Source organism: Falco peregrinus, chromosome 7 (genome assembly GCF_023634155.1).
Source record: "Falco peregrinus isolate bFalPer1 chromosome 7, bFalPer1.pri, whole genome shotgun sequence".
Lineage (NCBI taxonomy): Eukaryota > Metazoa > Chordata > Aves > Falconiformes > Falconidae > Falco > Falco peregrinus.
In genome coordinates, this window is record NC_073727.1 from 15,001,742 (window position 1) to 15,021,742 (window position 20,001).

The 20,001-nt window shown below is 38.1% G+C and overlaps 1 protein-coding gene across 6 annotated transcripts in view; it reads left to right on the forward strand.

Moving 5' to 3' along the window:
* The window catches only part of SUPT3H (SPT3 homolog, SAGA and STAGA complex component), a 277,928-nt gene that overhangs the window by 139,827 nt on the left and 118,100 nt on the right, over positions 1 to 20,001 (forward strand). For all 6 annotated transcript variants that reach the window (XM_055810080.1, XM_055810078.1, XM_055810079.1 and 3 more), the window contains one exon: positions 2,400 to 2,484. In XM_055810080.1, the coding sequence (XP_055666055.1) occupies positions 2,400 to 2,484 (85 nt within the window). The remainder of the gene's footprint in view (positions 1 to 2,399; positions 2,485 to 20,001) is intronic.

A 20,001-nucleotide genomic window follows, 5' to 3' on the forward strand; every position in this document is an offset into this window, starting at 1 on the left:
TGTGTGTATATATATATATATATACACATACACACATATATATACAGGAATCATAGCCAGAAGCCTTGAATACCACGTTTCTGCTGTGTGAGGTTGAACTGAAAATGTAGGTTTCAGAAGCAAAAAACAGAGAGTAGTCAGCTAAAGCAGACAGCATCTTTTTGCACTTTGTGTGATGAAGGGAAGCCACATGGAGAGACCTTTTAGTTTCTGTAGACTGCAGTTCAACTACCAAGATGAAGGTAGGGCATAGGGAGGGCTTAAGCTCTCTAGACTCACTGAGCTGCGCTGATTAGGGGTGGAGTTTGGTTGCAACCTACAATTGTTTGTTGACACACCTGAGGGACAGGATGCCACCTGTAGGGACCTAGACAACCTCGAGAAGTGGGCCTGTGTGAACCTCATGAGGTTCAACGAGGCCATGTGCAGGGTCCTGCACCTGGCTTGGGGCAACCCCTGGCATCAGCACAGGCTGGGGCACTGGAAGGATTGAGAGCAGCCCCGTTGAGAAGGTTTTGGAGGTACTGGTGGATGAAAAACTGGACGTGAGCCAGCAATGTGTGCTTGCAGCTCGGAAAGCTGACTGAATCCTGGGCTGCATCACCAGCAGTGTGGGCCAGCAGGTTGAGGGAGGGGGCTCTTCCCCTCTATTCCACTCTCATGAGATCCACTGCTGCAGCACTGCATTAGTTCTGGGGTCCCCAACATCAGAAGGGCATGGACCTGTTGGAGCAAGTCCAGAGGAGGGTCACAAAGATGACTAGAGAGCTGGAGCACCTCTCCTATGAAGACAGGCTGAGTGAGCTGGAGTTGTTCAGCCTGGAGAAGAGAAGGCTCCGGGGAGACCTTATTGCAGCATTTCGATACGTACAGGGGGCTTATAAGAAAGATAAAGACAAACCTTTTAGTAAGGCCTGTTGTGGTAGGGGTATGGGTATTCAACTAGATGAGTGTTGATTCAGACTAGAGAAATTCTTCCCTGTGAGGGCGGCGAGGCGCTGGCCCAGGCTGCCCAGAGCAGCTGTGGATGCCCCATCCCTGGCAGGGCTCAAGGCCAGGCTGGACGGGGCTGGGGGCAGCCTGGGCTGGGGGGAGGTGTCCCTGCCCGTGGCAGGGTGTGTGGGAACTAGATGGTCTTTAAGGTCCCTTCCAACCCAAACCATTCTATGATTCTGGACACTAAAAGGTCTTTGCTAGGTCTTCAACAGCCTCTGTGAAAGAGTGCGGCTACCAACAAGTACTACTTGTCAACCCTACTTTGATGTCTTAGACCAGGGGTCCTCAAGCTTTTTAAACAGGGGGCCGGCACGCAGATGAAGTGGCAGGCAGTCATCTGCGGCCGCTTGATTCCCCCCCCAACCCCCAGTGGGGTGTGTGTGTGTGTGTGTGTGTCTGTAAATACTGGGGGCCAGATTGAGGACCCTGGGGGGCTGTATCCGGCCCGCGGGCTGTAGTTTGAGGACCGCTGGCTTAGATGTATCAAATTAATTGCCCATGTACTCTGCCTGGTTCTGAAGCTGAAGCCCACCATCCTAATTTCAGATGAACAGTTTTATAGAGCTTTTGGGCCATTATGTGGGAAATGCTCAGGCTCTTCAATGGGTCAGAGGTGCTACAAAGTGAAGGTCTAGCATTCAGATTTTCTACAGCACCTACAGTATCCTTTAATAGGCTGGTGATGCCCATCCCAGATCAAAGGAGCAATCCCAGCTGTAGTTGAGTGACTAGCAGTTATAGTAGGTGTAGAGAGCAACTTCTGGTATTTCTTAGAGAAGATAAAACCTTGCAAAAAGCCCATCATCATGATTTCTCATTTCATGATGTCCGTTGGGTGTGATTTTGCCTTTTGTTTACTATGCTATATGAACAATACCATCTCTTTATGATCTAATGTAATTTAATTGTGCAGTGTAGACTTTAAAAGCCTCATATTATCATGTATAAAAATGTTTACCTTTAATTCATAGTAGTTCCTTCCATATCTTAACACTAGTGTTTAGATTTGGGATAAAATACCTGTCAGCATTCTACCTTTTGAAATAGTTATCTGGTAATTTTGTAAGCGAAGGGGGCTACAAATACAGAATTACTCCTAGTAGTGCACGTTACACATTTGCTTACTGTTTGTTCAAAAGTTCCTGCAAACTGGATTGTCGTCTGTTTCTTCAGTTTTTCTAACCATGTGCTTTAGTATACATTCTGGCAGCTCTTTTGTTCCTTTAATCAGATTACTGTGGTTTGTATTCCTTGCACCGTAATGAGTAATCCATTTCTGTACATACAGGTGTATATAAGCTTGTTGTTATTATTATTATTTTCTTTTTACTTTTCTAGAGACCACCTTCATTGTTTCTTTTTAACTTACTTTCACAACCTTGCAATAAACCTCTTTCTTTCAGGTTTTCCTTAGGGGATGCTCGCAGGCCACTCCATGAGACTGCAATACTGGTGGAAGATGTCGTCCACACCCAGCTGATAAATTTGGTAAGAACATAACTGATAAAATAGTCTTCACTTTGAAAGATGACATTTGTATGATCAATTGACTAAGTACAGATTGTTCTGGTTTTAGAAACAAGTGAAACAGAAAATAAGGGTAATTTCTGGTGCCAGTAATCTGTAGATTTGCATTTTTGTAATTGTAGGTTAGGTTTGCAGATAGAGAGTGTGCACTTTGCTAATGGTTATACACTGTATTTCTGTGATACCTGCAACCCCACCTAGCCTTGGGAATAAAGCTGATGTATTTTTTTGTTAATGACTTCAAGTTGTTTAAAAGAAAAAAAACCTGGCTAGTCATCTGAAAACTTCATTGCCAATTTTTTGATGTTCTAGTATTTGTGCTTAATGCATTATTTGCTTAATATTTGTGTTCTAATATTCATACTATTTGATGTTTTAATTTCTGTCAAAAATAATGCAGAAATATTGAGTGTTTTTCCTTAGTGAAAGCCAATGAAAGTGTTATGTAAATGAAGCTGTTTGGAATCTCATTGGTCAGAAGCGGCTCTAAATTTGAACTTCTCCGTAGTTTTTAATTAAAATTCAACAACACCTCTTCAGAAGTGAATAATGCTGTTTTACACCATGGCATGAATCTGCCGTCTGACATGTTGTACAGAAGGGCATACTGTTATGTGTCACCCATAGCTTGGGAAGGATAACACATGTTCTTTTCATGTTATAGTAATTCTTCAAATGAAATTGCCAACACATATGGGTATGGACATTATATAGAAGAAAAATGCTAATATACATTATAAGTAATATTTGTGCATGATGAGTCCCTGGATCAGCTAGAGTGTTGAGCTGCAAGTTCCTAGATCTTTTCTCCATAATGAGCCCTTTCAGCAATCAGAAGGGGGTTTAAGTTTTGAGCTAGGTTCTGTTACTACATTAACTAGAATTAAAAACTTTTGTAAATGGAGAAAATTCAAAAATAGGTAGACCGCATATTATAAATGTATATGTGTGTGTATATATATATATATAGTGTGTATATATATTTATACATGTAATATTTGTATTTTATATACATTATATGCTTTATAAAAATATAATATAAATCAGTGTCCCCCTACCCACTGTTTGCCTGCAAACAGGTGCTTTCCTTCAGCTGTGCACTCAATCCAGCAGCTGTTTGGTGGCTTCCTGCATCACAGCAAATGCTTTGGGGTCACTTCCAGCTCTGGGCAGTTTCTTTCTGCTCGTACCTCTGAAGCCTGGTGGTGTGTCTCTGCAGTCTCCTGGCATCTTTGTGCTGTGGCTTTTTTGCTTGTTGTGCTCCTCTTGGTCTGTCCCAAATGTGCCCTGTGGCTCCTGGGGAGGGGACAACATCTCTCTCCACGGGTTTCCCACTGGTTAAACACACTGCTCCAAGCATATATTTGTAATTCTTATTCGAACTACTACAAAATAACATTTTCTTTTTATTAGTGACCCCCTTAATTTATGCAAACTGATGTCTGCGGCTTCGCTTTTCCTTTAACAGTAATGTGGTGAAGAGTCTGTGCTGCTACGTCCTGCCAAGGCTCAGCTGAGTGGAGCTTTACATCAATATGTGCGTTTTGAGAAAATGCGACCTGCAGCCATGTGGTCTTTGCACTTAAATCAAAGCTGGGCACTTACTTGGGGAATGACCATGACCCAGGGTTAACCCTGCGTGGGGTGTAAAAGCATGTATGATTTCCTGACAGAAGGAAGAATGGGAACGGAGAGGCAGATAAACAGCTTTTCTAACCTTTCCCCTCCGAGCCCAGGACGGCACTTTATTTCTGAGGAAGTGAAAGTATCTTTAATAGCTCATTGCTTTGACCTCTGACATTCACATGCCGGAACTCTTAAATCAGGAGCTTTTTATGTGCTCCTGATTTCTGATAGGGATTTTTGCACATCTGTCATCCTTAATAACTGCACATCCTTATTGAGCTGTTGCTCATAGTTATATTAAATTTTCACTTTAGATGTAGGTGTTCATCAGGGTATATATCCAGTCCTAGAAAAAAGCTATTTTTATAATTGAAGCTGAGGGCAGATGTAAATTTATTGTGTACTACCTGGATTTTGTCACATTACTCATGTTGATGGACTACACGGTTCTCGTTATGTGATTTAATGATTTCTTCTCAAAATTCACGTCCATATTGCCATCCATAAATAGATATATAAGGCTAAACTGTAGAAATTACTTTATGCCTGCAATAAAGCTGGCACATTGCATACATCTTTCATAACAGACATTTGTAAGAAGAGCTTGTACTTGTTGATTAAGCCCAGGTTTGAGTTTCTGAATTAAAAAGTTGCCAGCATGATTACCTTTGGTGGACTTTTGATAACTCACAGGTTTATAGTTCCAGCTTCCTATTTTCAAAATTGACCTGAACTCTATTAAATCAGGGTCTGGTTTGAACAGACTTATACAGCCAGTGCTTCAAACCACTATCTACTTCATGAGGTCTGACTGCTATAGCAGATGACTGCACTAACAAGTCAAATTCTTGAAAGAAGACCTTTTAAAATCTGCATCATATTTTATGATGGATTTTTTTGTGTATGTTGAACTATATGTACATTGCTTTACATTAAGTTAATTTCTTCTAAAAGTATATACCAATGTGTAGAAGGAAATGAGCATCTCCAGAGGATGATTCACATCATCCTAAAATTAGTTTCCAAGTGAGATGAGATGAATTTCTTGAGGAATTTATTTTCTCAGTTGACTAAGGAAAGGATCCTTTGACAGCTGGCTGGGCTTTAAATATCTAGGAGATAGGCGTAAAAGTTCTGGGGTAAATTCTATTCAATTTGTCAGAGTGCCTGCATGAGTGAAAATTTTTTGCATCTATTGTGATTAGAATAAATAGGGTTTTGCATATTAAGCAGTATAAAACCAAAAAAACCCCTCATCCTAGAATGAGAAAGTTCTGTACATTTTTTGTTCCAGCATAATGTATCTGAAGAGCACAATGAATTTAAGTTTTAATTTGAAATTAGTTTCATTGCTGACTGATAATGTTTGTTCAGTAACTGATCTATATGTATTTATAGATGCCTTAACCTTACCCCTAAACCTGTATTTATTCATGCATGCTAAGACTAGAGGTTTCAATCCATGCTATGTTGCCCTTTATGGGTAAGCACAAGTAGTAGATGTCTGTTAAAAGGAGAATTGTGCCTATTAAAAAAGGTTCAACAGGGAATTCAAAAAGATGTTAATCAGAAGGGGACAAGCTTTTGAATTAATTACCATTTGAAGTGGAACGAGGCCTCTTTTAGTTCGTTCTTTCATCATATCCAATACAATTTGCATGTGCGATAAGCTTTTGAAGCATCGTCTTTTATAATAATCTTTTTTTTATACAGATTTTATAATAATCTGTTAATATCTATTCGGACCCTTAGAAAGAGGACTCAAAGATCCTGCTTTAGGAAAAATTGATACTATTTAGGACTTTGTCAAAAAAAGTCTGTAACTAAGAGAAACGGAATTTTTCTTGGTTTTTAAAATACCATTGAGGGGTTTGGCATCAGAATAGCTGAAGTCTTGCACATACAGGGATGTAGAAGCATCTGGAAATTGTTTCATGTAATACTTAAAGCAGAGGAAAAGAATCTCTTCACCTTCACCATCTCTGTCCCGAATTTTTGTCATGCTGGGCTGGATCATTGGAAAATGTAGTAGTATTAGACTAATATTAAAAACTAGAGATTACATAATATCTTCTCTTGATAGGGCCGTAGCTCCATGTTCTTGCTTCAGCTGTCATGTTTAAAGGCTAATGGACAATAAGATCACGACGTACGACTTATTTAAATCAAAAAGGGTGTTAAGGAGTTACCTTCTTGTGCTGAGAATGTATCAACTGCTGTTATTACAATGAGCTACCAGGAGTTTATTCTCTAGGCGTGCTGAATATGGCCCCAGACACCTGCTGTCACAGCATTCACTGCTTCAGCTTAGCACTAGATTTGAACTTCAGTCCTTTACGTTTTGTTTCTGAGATATCAGACGGCTTCTGGGAAGAGATCAGATGTCTTTTCACAAAGTGAACGACGTTATAGCAGTCGCACAGAGTTCAGCAAGGGAATAGGCAAAATTACACGTAGGCACACCCAAAATAGATGTGCAGATAAACAGCAGAGCCCCACAGTCCCGCCTGCTGGTAGGTGACCTTGCCCGTCGTGAGACACTGGCTGCTCAGAGGGAAGGGCACAGCACAGCAGCCTTGGACTGCAGCCTTTACATGTTTTATCCACTGGAATGCTTTGTAAAGTGTGATAAATCATCACTGAGACTGTCACAAGTGATAGAATTCATGTTAACAGAGTTGTGGTTTACTCCCTGTCAGCTAATGTGTGTCCGCTGGAAGATGGACTCTGATCTCTTCAATTGATGTCAAATGATTTAAGCCAAACCCTCGTGGCTGGCTTCTTTAGAATGCAGTGGTGTCAACTTAAAGGAACTTCATGTGCCAAAAATCATGTTGTACATGATATCTGTTGGGATTTTTTTGATTACTTACTTTTATCTTCCTATGGAAGAATTTGATTTCACACAACTTGTGCTGCTGCCTAATACTTGTTAACATTCCACTCTTGGTTCCTTTGTAGATGCATGATTTGGGTCTAGCATTACATATATGCATATATGAACGCTTTGCACACACACATAGATAATTTTAATGTTTTCTGGTTTATTACTATTGGAAATTAATTCTCTCTTACACAGGCAATATAGTTAATTCAGAGTCAGCCCTTTGATCTCAACTGAAGCACAGAACACAGGTCGGCAGGTGAGAATAATCTATATTAGAATACGCAGATTATTTTAAATTGTGGCTCTGATTCATAGGTAGGACTCTTACAGTGAGATGCAGAGATTGAGCTGTATGTCAAGTCCTGAGTAAGTCCATAGTAAATCCATCTTGTGGAGTAGATTGCTTTTTATAGTAGGAACTTAAAGATTGGGTGGTCATTTGCCACATCTAGGAAGAGGAATGGTGAAAACACAAAGACTAGCATAAGGGTAGGGTGCTGATACGAAGTGCTAAGTACTTAATCATGATCAGTGTGAATTTTATGTTTTCAAAGGGCTGTACATTTTCTGGATGAGCGTGGTGTGCTTTTTGTGCTTCCCAGCTTTATTCCTCCAGCTGTTAACCATTTGATTGCAGTTTAAAATCAAAGGAGAAGGAGGAGGGAAAACTCACCTTCACTTGCCCATCCAGAGGAAAAGGCTGTAGCAATGGGAGAGGGGAGTATTTAAACAGAAACAAGGATAGAGCTTTCTTGGATCTTTACAGGCTGCTCCTACAGGTTTTGATTTTTTAAAACCAAATCACACTCATTATTTATTCACAAACTGGATGAGTTATTTTAATGTATGTAACCTCTATGCTTTCTGAAATCATACAGTTCCAGGTCTGTTTACTGCGTTTTTGAACTGTTCGACTTGTGACCTTTATATGCATAGTTGTAGAATTTTTGACATTCCTTTTAAAAAAAAGAAAGAATTGAAACCAGCTCGTTCATTAACAGAAATTACCCACTGATAAAAACAGTGTGAAGCACTGTTCACTCTGCATTCCACAGTTATATGCAACTGTCACTTATGCCACCCTAGTAATGGGAAAAGCCCTTGTTTTATGAGTCTGTTTTAAAACAGTAATAAAGTTTCCTGTGCAGGACATTAATTAGAGGGGTTATCAAAATAAGACAAACTAATATAATTTGTGATTGTACAAAATAAAGGAAGTAGAGTGTACCATAGGGACCTAATGAATCACAGGATGGAAACAATCTTCTGGCTAACTAAACATTCAGACTTTGTACTAAGTCACAGGGTGTATATACAGCTCAGCAAACCGGAACACGCTGTGTGTTTACACGAATGGGATAAAGGAGTTCACAAAAACCATCTGGGAAAAATCCTTCCACTATTCATTCTGTTCCTACTGTGGAGTAAATTAAGCAACATACATGCATTTGCAGGAAACACATGGCACACCTGCCCTGGAAGAAATCAAACTGGAAGATAAGTCTTTATTACAAAAAATTCCCTGGGTACCAGCAATGTGCATTTATTAGTATTTCCCATGTGTGATGGAAAAGAAGAGAAGGGACTTTAATCTCTAGCAAGTACTTGTTAATTGTTTCCTCTGTCATTTAAATGGGGTCTATATTTAGATTATGTTATTGCATTGGGAGGAAAATGTTTTAGGTTGTTTTTTTTTGTTTGTTTTCTTTTTTTGAATGAAAATAGCATCTTTGACACCAATTTCTGCAGTTGCTGTTCTCAAAATTGATTTTGCAATTTTTTTTTAAAGATACCTGTGTTGACTGTAAAAGGATGGGCTGCTTTTCAGAAAACTTTTTGTTCAATTTACATAATACTATAGAGAAGGTTTTGTCATTCTGGGTATATTGTTTTTCTATACAGTGAAAAAGCCTGAATAGACTCAGCGCATTCACTGCCATTCTATAGAGTTCAGATGTTATAACTTGAGTATCAAAGGAGCTCAGAGACAGTGTGTCTGTCATTCATGGGTGAAGACAGCTCTGGTTTAGAAAGGCCAACATCAGACACAAGACAATGTTTTATCAATTTCTTGTTAAAAACAAAATATTTTTTTTTCCTTTCTGCTGTTTCTTGGCAATCACTTGACTTTTGATTACTTGAGCAAATAGACAGCATTTTGTCTTTAATATACTAGGGTATTATAAAACTTCTTTTAAGGAGGTGTTTTATGGAAAATTTAAATTGAAAACAATGAAGTCTGTTTTATGGCTTTTGGTGACGTCTTGCCTTTTCTTCGTTGGTAATTTATATGAAAAGTGATGTCCTGAGTTTTCTGCTCCTAATGTTAACTGCTGCTTGTTCACCGTATTCATATGTATTTATCCTAAAGCACAGAATATACTTCAGGATAAAGTTCAAAAGTCCCAGTTAGGGATTCCGGCCACTCTCTGTGCTTTCTGTTAAGATGAGAGCCTTGATGACTGACTGACTTTCTGAGATGTTTTCTTTCCCATGGATCTTTCTGCGGAGTTAACACATGCTATGAGACAGAGCTGCTGCTTTTTGCCTGGTCATGCAGAAATGCTGCTCAGCATCCAGTGGTGATGGACTTCACTGATCTTAAAAAGTGGAAAGACTGAGACACTGTTATTAAGAACCTAAAAAAACCCCAACAACCGAACAGAAGGAAATGAATTATGCCCACATAATTGTAGCAACATGTTCAATAGTGAAGAAAAAAAATATCCAAACCATTGAGTAACTTGAATGGAAAAAACAATGTGATCAATGGTTAAAGATTGTCTTGTAGTGCATATAAAGTATAAAGAATGAAGGTAGTGCAGGCAGCTACAATCCCAGTATTTCCTGATTTTCCTGTATCAGTCTTTGGGCCTTTCCTAACAACATAGCTTCATGTGTGTTGCACATGTGTGTGTATATATGTGTCTGTATGTACAAGTCTGGTTTTTTCCACCCTTCAAACATCAGATTCCCGTTCAGGCTCTTGAGCAAGATAAATTAATTATGTATGAAACCTCACTCATGGGGGCTTGGAATCTATGGCATTCTTAAATATGTATGTATTCAATTACCTTGGCTTTTCTGAATCAACTCATAAGCTGATCCCAGCCTGAGTTTCCAAAATACAAATGCATCCTCTATATAATAATTTTTTAATGTATACTGTTAGGAGTAGAGCATAGTTTAATAGCTATTGAAATCACAGATGAGCTGAGGCATTCTGCGTGCAGATACGTAGTGTCCGGGGTGTGCTGGCTGCTTATATTGTTGTCATTATTTTGCTGTAGCTCTACAAAATTCTAGGTGACTAACTCTTTAGAAAAGAGCAAATGAAAACTTTAAGAAGTTATCATTAGATTTTTATTGCACAATATGATACGCTCTGGTAAATCAATATTTTATCAATGGCTTTACTCTGTAAGCTCCTTTATTGAAAGTGTTTATGACTGAACAGGCTTTAGCCAAGAGTATTTTTGACATAGCCTAAAAAATGTCTGAACTCATTTAGCTGGGCTGAAATGAAGGAGCAATCTTTCCATTTGGGAAAAGTTGTAATTACATCCCAAGCTTCAGAAGTCAAATGGAAGACTAATACTGAGAGTTTCATACTTTAATTGATTTGTATGATATAAATTTAATATTATAAGTATATGAAGCTGTGTGGGAGACTAATACTGAGAGTTTCATGCTTTAATTAATTTGTATGATATAAATTTAATATTATAAGTATATGAAGCTGTGTTAAGGTCCGTATCTGCACACAGAGACTCATCTTGTCTAGTAGTCCAATTCTGGCAGCAATTAGTAAACTCAGTGAAAAGGACCTGTAATGTACCAATAGTGTGCAACACACGGATATTTGATGAAGAAGACTGACCTCAAGTCAACTTTCTAAAGCATCTGTGTATTTTTGAAATCAGCTCCAGAATCCAGTAGACAATGGGATTTTAATTATTTTTATCATCTGACTTGCTTAGTTTCAAATAGTTGTCCAGATATGTTACCCTCCACCAGGTGCTGACAGTTAATGTTCCTTCTGCTTTTCTTCTGACATCCTGAGTAGATTTGCCTCAACAGACATAAAAGGCAAACGCTGTATTTTTCGATACCTGAGATGATGATGCCAGATCATCTTTTGTGTCAGGGGAGATAAATGGGTACTTCTAGGATGTGACTCATCATGTCCTGAAGTAGTTAGGTAACATTATGGCCAGCTGTTTAAAATCTGGACTTAAGTGAAGTGAGAAACATCTCACCTCTGACTTTTGGCGCTAGCTGTATTTTTTTTTTTTTGATATTTCACTTTTCATTGATTCACTCAAAACTGTAAACTTCAAGTTGTGAAGGACACAGACTGATTTATGGGTGTCTGTGGCGAAAAAAAAAAGAGTAGTGTAAAATACTGCATGGTCGTTAAATGTAACTCGTAAACCTTAAAGGTCATCTCAGAGTGTTTAACAGAGCAAATTCATTGTAGTTTTTAAATCACCTTATCTGATTTCAAGCAAACCTGATAGTTTCAGAATAACTTTTTTTAAGACTATTGGCTTGTTAACAGTGTTACGCAGTTACAAGGAAATGTGGTCACAGCTGGTTCTGGTTTCTTAACTAATCCACCTGATTGGAAACAACAGGTTTTTGATATTTTTCCATTTCTTACACTGACACCTAGTGTTCAGAGGTCTTGGATTTCTAATATTGCACTTTGTTATTAATAGATAACTGTCAATACAGAATTTCTCCACCTTTGTCAACATCTTCCACTTCTGTTCTGCACAAGAAAACAGTAACTGAAGGCAAAGTGTTACCATCATTTAAAAAAATTTTACTTCGGAGATACAAATAGTAGACCACTACTGGAAAACGTGGTAAAAGCTGTTTTACTTCTTGAAGCACTGCAAAATTTGTTTTCTTAAAATCCAAGTGCTTTAGTTTTGGGAAATACAGCTCTTTTGTGTCTGAAAGTGTCAGTAGCCAACAAAAACAGTGATAAGCCCTTAGATCAGTATTTATTTAATTGTGGGAGATGTGCTTTTTATTTCTGTATTCTTTTATCTCCAAGCCATGAGTTCTACCTGATAGGATTGTTGATGGCAGCACAGTCCTTGAGCGGACAGAAAATACACAAAAACTAGAACAAACAATCTTTTATCTCATACTTGCAAATAAATGGAGTAATCCAAGTATGGACTGTAACCCATTCCTGACAAAGATGACAACTGACAGAGTAAAATTTACTCTCAAATTCTTATATATTTTGTTGTATGTTAACAGGAGAACTTCCATCATTTGAGATAATATAGTAAGAATTTTGTGTTGCTGTGTCTATAAGTATCAATGCAATTTTGTGTTTTAGAGATGGGTTCCATAGAAAAGTCAAAAATATTCAGGCAGAGAAAATGCATATTAAATTGGCCTTGATTTGATCATTCTTCCCTTTTTAATTTTGTTACTTTACCTGTAGCTGCACTGATAAGCTGCTTTTTTAAACTAAGTCATACAGGTTTTACATTTCCTATACTCCTAACTACCTTGCCTTCTTGGAAAACAAAGCATCAATGACAATTCACCGAATACCCACCTGGGTGATGGTCTCTTCTGAAGGAAGCCCATGGTTCTTACCCAATTTTTGAACAAGTCAGAATACGACTGTAAGAACATTCTTTTCCCATAAACTTTGGTAAACTGTATTAGCCAGATGTCAAAGTTTAATTCCACTGTTCTAGGCTGAAGCTTTCCCTCCAGACATGTCTCCTTTCTTCAAGATCCTGTCACCTACAAATTTTGTAGATTATTGTGCTGTTAAGATAACTAGTGTTTAAGAGAGTGGTTGTGGCTGGTCCAAGACTTTTCTGCATGAGGTGATGGAGGTAGTAGCTTGGTCAGAGGAGGGCATAAAGGAAATAAATTTAGGGAAACATGTGAGGAGCTCTGTACCAATTGATAAAGAGGTGATGCTTTCAAAAAAAGTGTAGGCATTACAGTCAGTCTGATTCAGGGAATTATTTTCAACACAGCTTTTTAAGTACAGTGGACTCCATGCCATAGTTGTATCTATGATTTACATAAATATTCCCAAACTCCGGTAACTCTGTTTTCATGCACTTTTCCTTTAAATTGCCACATATAATCTACCAAGTCCACCCATTTTCTTTTCTCTTGGGTAACTGCATTTTACTTCTCGGTGCACATGGCATATTATATGCTATAGTATGTTATTGCCTATCCGTAGGTTGTATTCCTGTGAACCAGTCATGGTGTGCTTATTGGAGAAATAATCAGAGACAATAGAGAGAAATGTTACTTGTAGGACGTCATTTCTTTGACTTCTTTCAGGCATTTATTTTCAGGTTCAGGTGACTTTGGAGCCAGAAAGGTGATTTCTGTGTAGTGACTATATAAATGATGCCTTGTATGACCAGCTTAGGTGCAGACATCTGTGTTTATATGTATAATATATCCCACCTGAAAGAGAACTCCCTCATGACAAAAGCCTCAAAAAAAAAAAAAAAAAAAAAGGTAATTAGAACTTCCATGATGGCAAAAGGAGATAACATTGTCAAAAGCAGCAGAAAAGTCGGAAAAAATAAAGACATACTAGAGGCCCAGATTTCTGGCCAGGAAGAGGCACATAGTGTCCCATATATGAACAGTTTTAAGCTAGGGAATTTAAGAAAAGTCAGGTTGGAGCTGATCCAAGACAGAAGAGGTGAAGTATGTGCATTAGCTGAAAACTGCATGTTCTATGTTTTTTACAGATGAAGAGAGAGAAAGAAATGGGAAAAGATTTGGAGAGACAGGCTGGGTTGAGATATGGTTCCTTTAAAAGAGAGTATAGACTGAGGACATCTGTGCACCAAGAGCAAAGAAAAATAGGAAACTAAATAAGCAGGGTATGATGCATCTACTGAGGTGGGTCAGAGTTGGGAAGGCTGCCAGTGATATTTATGACAAGAGAAGGTGGTCAGGAACAAAACCTAGGTGCAACTTCATGGGGATGCATTCTTTCTTGTAGTAGAAAAAATATGGAGCTAAAAGGGGGAACCCAGGTTGCAAATAAGGAGTAGGAAGCCTGAGATGCTGCAAAGAGTTGTTTAAAGAAGTGAAATAAAGAAAGATGAAAACAAACTTGCAATGGAAGGAGTTTGGAAGAGGATCTCGTGGCGCTCTCTCAAAATGGTCAATAGCAAGGGGATAGGAGTAGTTAATAAGAAATAAGAGGCAGAGGATCTTGAAAGAGAAGCTATGCCTGGTGCATTGGAGCTTACAGGTCTGGTCTCGAGAATGAGTTTTGGAAGTATCTTTACAGGACATAAGTGCTGATGACAGAGAAGCCATCAAGAAGTAGCAAATGCAGTGAGAGTCAGCAGATGTGCTGCTCCCAAATCGAGTCTCAGATGAGGCCAGAGAAAGTAGGTGGGGTAATGATGGAACAGGTGGAACGTGGCTACTGGTGTCACTGTGAAGGAGACCACAGGTCTATGAAGAAAGGGAGAGACAGATTCTACATTTCAGTGAAGAATTAATGGTAAAATAGCAAGTCTTGCAACAAATGTTTCTTCTGTGGAAATCACCATACACATGGAAGTCTGAATGTGTGTATCTTTGCATCATCATGTGCATGCAGGCATATATGCATAGATACATAAATAATGAGCGCTTGTATGGTGAAATACAGCCTGATGCCAGTGAGCACTTGTATGGTGAAGACCAGCCTGATGCTAGTATATCAACGGCAATATACTCACAAGATACTTTTCCTAGCAACCAGTCTCACAATACTCAGTAACTACATCTTTTATAGTCTCTAATTCTTGAATATGTTTGTTCACCATTTTTGTCTTACATTGTGCCATCTCCATTCCAAATTAGGGGGGAAAATAGCATCACATTCCTGATGACAAATTAAAGTGCAAAGACGACTAACTGGATTTTCCCCATGTCATGAACCGAATGGCAGAGCTGAAATAAGTTGACTGGTTGTAGTTGAGAGGGAAGCCGTGCAAAGCTATTTTATATTGATGGCCTATGTCTCAGCCAATTGGATTTTTATTTGACAATCCAAAGGTGTAATAACTTTTATTGTAAGAGGAAGAAAAATACATCAAGGCTAATAAATAATGGAGGACCTACTAGGGATATGCATAAATGCATATCCTGTTCCTATGTATATACAAGCTTAATTGTGTCTCTTTTAATTTTGCTGTTTGATTCAACAGGATTGTCAGGTAATCATCCTATTGAAAGAACAGAAGAGGATAAAATTTCAAATAACTTTGTTAATCTCTTCTGGCTGTTAAAAGAAAAGATTTATTGGTATCAAATTTTATTGCATTCTTAGAATTTAGGGATTGATTGGCTGCTAGTTTAGCTTACTTGTCTCTTCCAGTTAGAAACCCAAACACAACAGAAGAAAGACATCACATTGAAGCTGACATGCAACAAGTGAGTGAAAGTTCACTTGGCTTTTTCTCTCGGCACCAGGTGCAAAAGTTGGCTTAAAAGTGCTGTGGTAGGCAGTTATTTTAAAGCAGTTTCTGGTTTAGTGTTTTATCAAGCCCAGGAGTAAAATATTCTGCAACTACTGCAGTTTCACAAAGCTGCTTTTTAAGGTAGAACTCTGAATTGTTTAACTAATTAAAATGGCACAGTACAAACATTAATCATACCATAACCATTAATGAGAGGGTTTACGGGATTTATGGAGGGAGGGCTGATATGATATTTTAAAAGTGTGTGTATCATTTCTTTGTTTCATACACAATATGCTTGCATTCTCCAAATGTACCAGAGGTTCTTGAAACCCTTAGAAGCTATTTGTGATTTTCTGCATTGCCTCTTCTAAATGCTGGAGGAGGTGTATTCATTTCTGGGGAAAGATGACTCTACCAGTGTCCTGATTAGTGACTTAATCTAGTATGGTTTTTTTCTTGAATAGTTGCTCCATTACAGCTTTATAGTGTGCTTTAAAATAATAGTTCTCTAAACTGCAGCTTTCTCAGAGTGGAAAGGTGGTGGCTCAATGATGACATAAGCTCCAGAAGTGTAGAGTTCAAGTGGTTTGCATGTGGGATTGCCAAATAACACGGTTTTGGTTTGTTTTCATTTTATTACACCAATTCTCCTCCCCAGATGTCTTGGATTTCTGTGGTACCCCCTTTCACCTTTGATTCTTGCTCCTTGTAGCTAACAATTTTTATTAGTCATCCCACTTACACTCAGGTTTTCTGCTTGGCACCTGTTGTCTTCAAAGCACTTTGCCATAATAACTAATGCTCATGCTTGCCCTGAATTTCACTGTCGTTCCTCTTCACATGTGAAAAGTGAGCTCAATGATTTGCCTAAAATTGTATAATGGTTTTGACACCTGTGTTAGGACTCAGTGTGCCTATTCCTTGTCTGCACTACCCAGGCTGATCCTCGGCCCCTCTACATGCTGAGTTTGTGGCACGTCAGTCATAAATTGAGCATTTCCTTTTGGTTAATGACACATTTTTACCCTGATTGCTCTGGAATTTCAATCCTGAACCTTGTAGAAGAACTATGCTGGAAAGAGCCTCAAGAGGTCATCTGAGCCATATCTCTGCTCCTGAACCAATTTTTGACTTTGTTCAGGGAAGCTCTTCAATATATAACTAGATATGTATGTGTATATATGCATACATACACACTTATTCATTGAATCAGGTCCCATTTTTTGAAGAGTTACAGATAACTGCCCAATCAACGTTTGATGTAAGCTACCAGCAATTGCTTTGAAATACTTGCACGGAATATCATGATTAGTATTGCTGTGGAAAGTACTAGTACTACAAAGAAGTTTATGCTGGGGAAGGCGGGGCTGTTAAAATCTACTGTTATGACTTCTGGAAGTATTGCTTCTTTTTTTTTTTTTCTTTTCCCTTTTTTTTTTTTCTATTTCTTCCTAATGGACCTGTAGCAAGAAATATATTCACTCCCTCAAGTAAGTTAGTGATTTTGCTTCTATAATAAACCCTTAGCTAGTCTGACTATTCTTGGCCTGTCCATCTGAAAGCTACAACTTTATGGAAACAGAATGAAATAAAGTGTTCTCTAATATGTCACAAATCATAGTTAAAACTGGAAATCCAGTCTGACACTGTGGTCTTGATTTGTATGGTTTGCGTACTCTTTTTTGTTTCTGCAAAGCTGTATATGTATTTGAAGGCTGGAGTTCCAGCCAGGATTTTCAGTCTTAACTGTGAATTTCCTTCCTTGAACAGGTTTAAAGCAAGCCTTTCAGATTGCTTCATTATAGCTTTTAGGACTTGAATTTCCTTTGTGCTCGTTTTGGTTCTTTTCCAATATTTATCCATACATTTGAAACTCCTTCAAATCTCTGTGTATGGGAGCAGTTACAATAGGAGGCGGTGGCATTTACAGTGCTGTTAGAGTTGATTCAAATGATGCCTGATTTTGAACTCAGTCAACAGTGCAAGGCTAAAATTCAGGCTCTTGCTCAAGTATACAGGGTTCATGTCCTGCTCAGAGGTGTCTATAATTACTGTGTCTGGATGGAAAACAAGAATTGTGATTCCTGAAAAATTCAGAGCTTTTGACATTTGCCTTACTATTTCATCAGAACAAAACTAAAAGCTTTTTTAAAAAATTGTAATGGTCTACTGAGATGAAGAGGACCCTTATCTAGCTGATAGTCCAGTCGATAGGACAGCAGTGTTGGAAAGACCGGTGTTCAAGTCTCTGCTTGCTGGAAGAACATAAATTTGAAACAGTGTGTCCCATATGCTGAGTGAGTGCCATAATATAAGACCGCTGAATACATCTTTCAATGTCATTATTTCTGTCTATGATCTTAACCATAGACTTACGAGATATTGCTCAGTACCTGGATACAAAATTGGTTCAAGTAATATGATTATACCGATGGAAAAATATTTCATTTCAAGGTACTGACCAGTGCTCATAATTAAATTATTCATATATTTCACATGTGCATTTAATTCAAAACAATACTTAATAGTGATCATTTGTAGTTCAAAATCGAACTTAAGTTTTATAAATCTTTTGCTTCAGCTATAGCTGCAGGGTCTCGTAAAAGCTTGACTGCTTCGTGTTTATTCTTTTTTAATGGTGATTAATTCATATTAGTGGTGAACATTATTTACAAAAAAGTTATTTTAAACCTTTTGCGGGTTTAATTCTGTTACATTATTGTAATACAATACCAAATGCAGCAAAGCCTCGTCTGAACAGATTATATGATTCAATGTTAGATGTATCTATTGGTAGTCTGATCTAGTGCTAGAATTTTCTATATTATCATATGCAATCCTCTGATATTGCTTATAGGTAAAGAAGAATATTTCCTTGTTTAAGGAGAGCTTTCTTCCTGCTCTGTTTATTCTCTGTAGTTTCATATTTAGGACAGTTTTGAAAAGGTCTACAGAGAAAACTCAACCTGAGCAATTTAAATCTGAAGGGAACAATGAATGTTCGTTCTTTTCCAAAAAAATCAGTGGACTTGTTTGTATCAATACGACATATTTGCATGTTTGAAGTCTGTCAGAATGCTCTGCTATATTCTGTTATCATGGGTTGGTGACCTTCATCAGAAAAATTATGTAAATCTCCCTTAGAATAAAGTCAGCATTGTAAAGGTGGGGTTTTTTCCCTATCCATTGTTATGAAGAAAAGGGACTTTCTTCAATTCAAAAAGCAAATATTGGCTTCTTCCAAATTCTTGCTGAACTTCCCATCTGTTCTAATATGTGCAAAACCATCCATGGCAGTTGAATTTCTGAGGCTATGTTTGTGTGTGTGTGTGTGTATGTCTGTCACTTGCGATCCATCATCCTGGACCGCAAGCTTTGTGTGACAATGTCCTTTTTTTATGTGACTCTGTGATGGCCAACGCTGCAATCCTGTAACCCACCCGGTATCAGTAGCATATTGTTTTGTGCTACTACAGTATAAATAATAAACAACTGAATAATTATATAACAAAAATAATAAATGAAAAAAGGAACTTTTGTTTAATATCTTGGAAGATACTAGAATTTCAAGTGAAGGCCTTCAAATGACTCTAGGCCCTTGTGATGTTTTGGTATAACTATGGTCTAATATAACTAAGCTGTCTAAGCTACTTAAGACTCTTGTCTTGCAGGACTATGTGTGATTGAAACAGCTGCTCAAAATCATGGTAATGAAAAGTTTGCATCTTACTGTTATGCATTTTATATGTATAATTTATATACTTGCGGTTATGAAATTGTATACACACCTGTTTTGGGGAGCAGGAATTGGATATTCCTTGTTCATAGATTTGTTACTTTAGTCTTACCTGCTAACTACAGCTCCTGCAGACCTTTTTGCCCTGCAATATCCAAGATGGGTAAGAGGTATGTCTACTTGGATTTCTGTATCAAATCCTTTATCACATAAATTTTGGGGGGTGGGGTGTTTTTTTTTTATCAGCAGTTAGGCCCTTCAGCAGTTAATCTGACAGAGACTTAATGTTGTACAAAAGTTATGGATACGGTGCAGTTCTGGAGGATGGTTAACTCAGAGTTTACATTTCATATTCTAAGGGAAATGTAGTGCCGTGACGCCGCTGTATGCAGTGCGTTTCATTAGTGTTGGAGACAGCAGGAGGCTATTTTGTGGAAATGTTTCTGTCACTGTCAGTAGAAACATGCCTGTCTGGTTGAAAAATAGCCTGTGTCTTGCCAGTTCCCTACTTCTAAGCAATTGCAGTAGGAGGATGTTAATCTTAACCTGTCACAACCCATTTCAAATCTAAATTTTTATTAAACTTCCAAATGCTTCAGTAATAGAAGTATGGGAGACATGACTGTGTTCTTATGCAAGAGCTGCTGCCGTTCTCAGATGCAGGAAATACTGTAATTAGTGTTTATTAGTTGTTACTAGTTAAGTTCGGTGAGTTCTCAGCCAGGTGATGTGAAGGGATGCGAAGCCCTAAG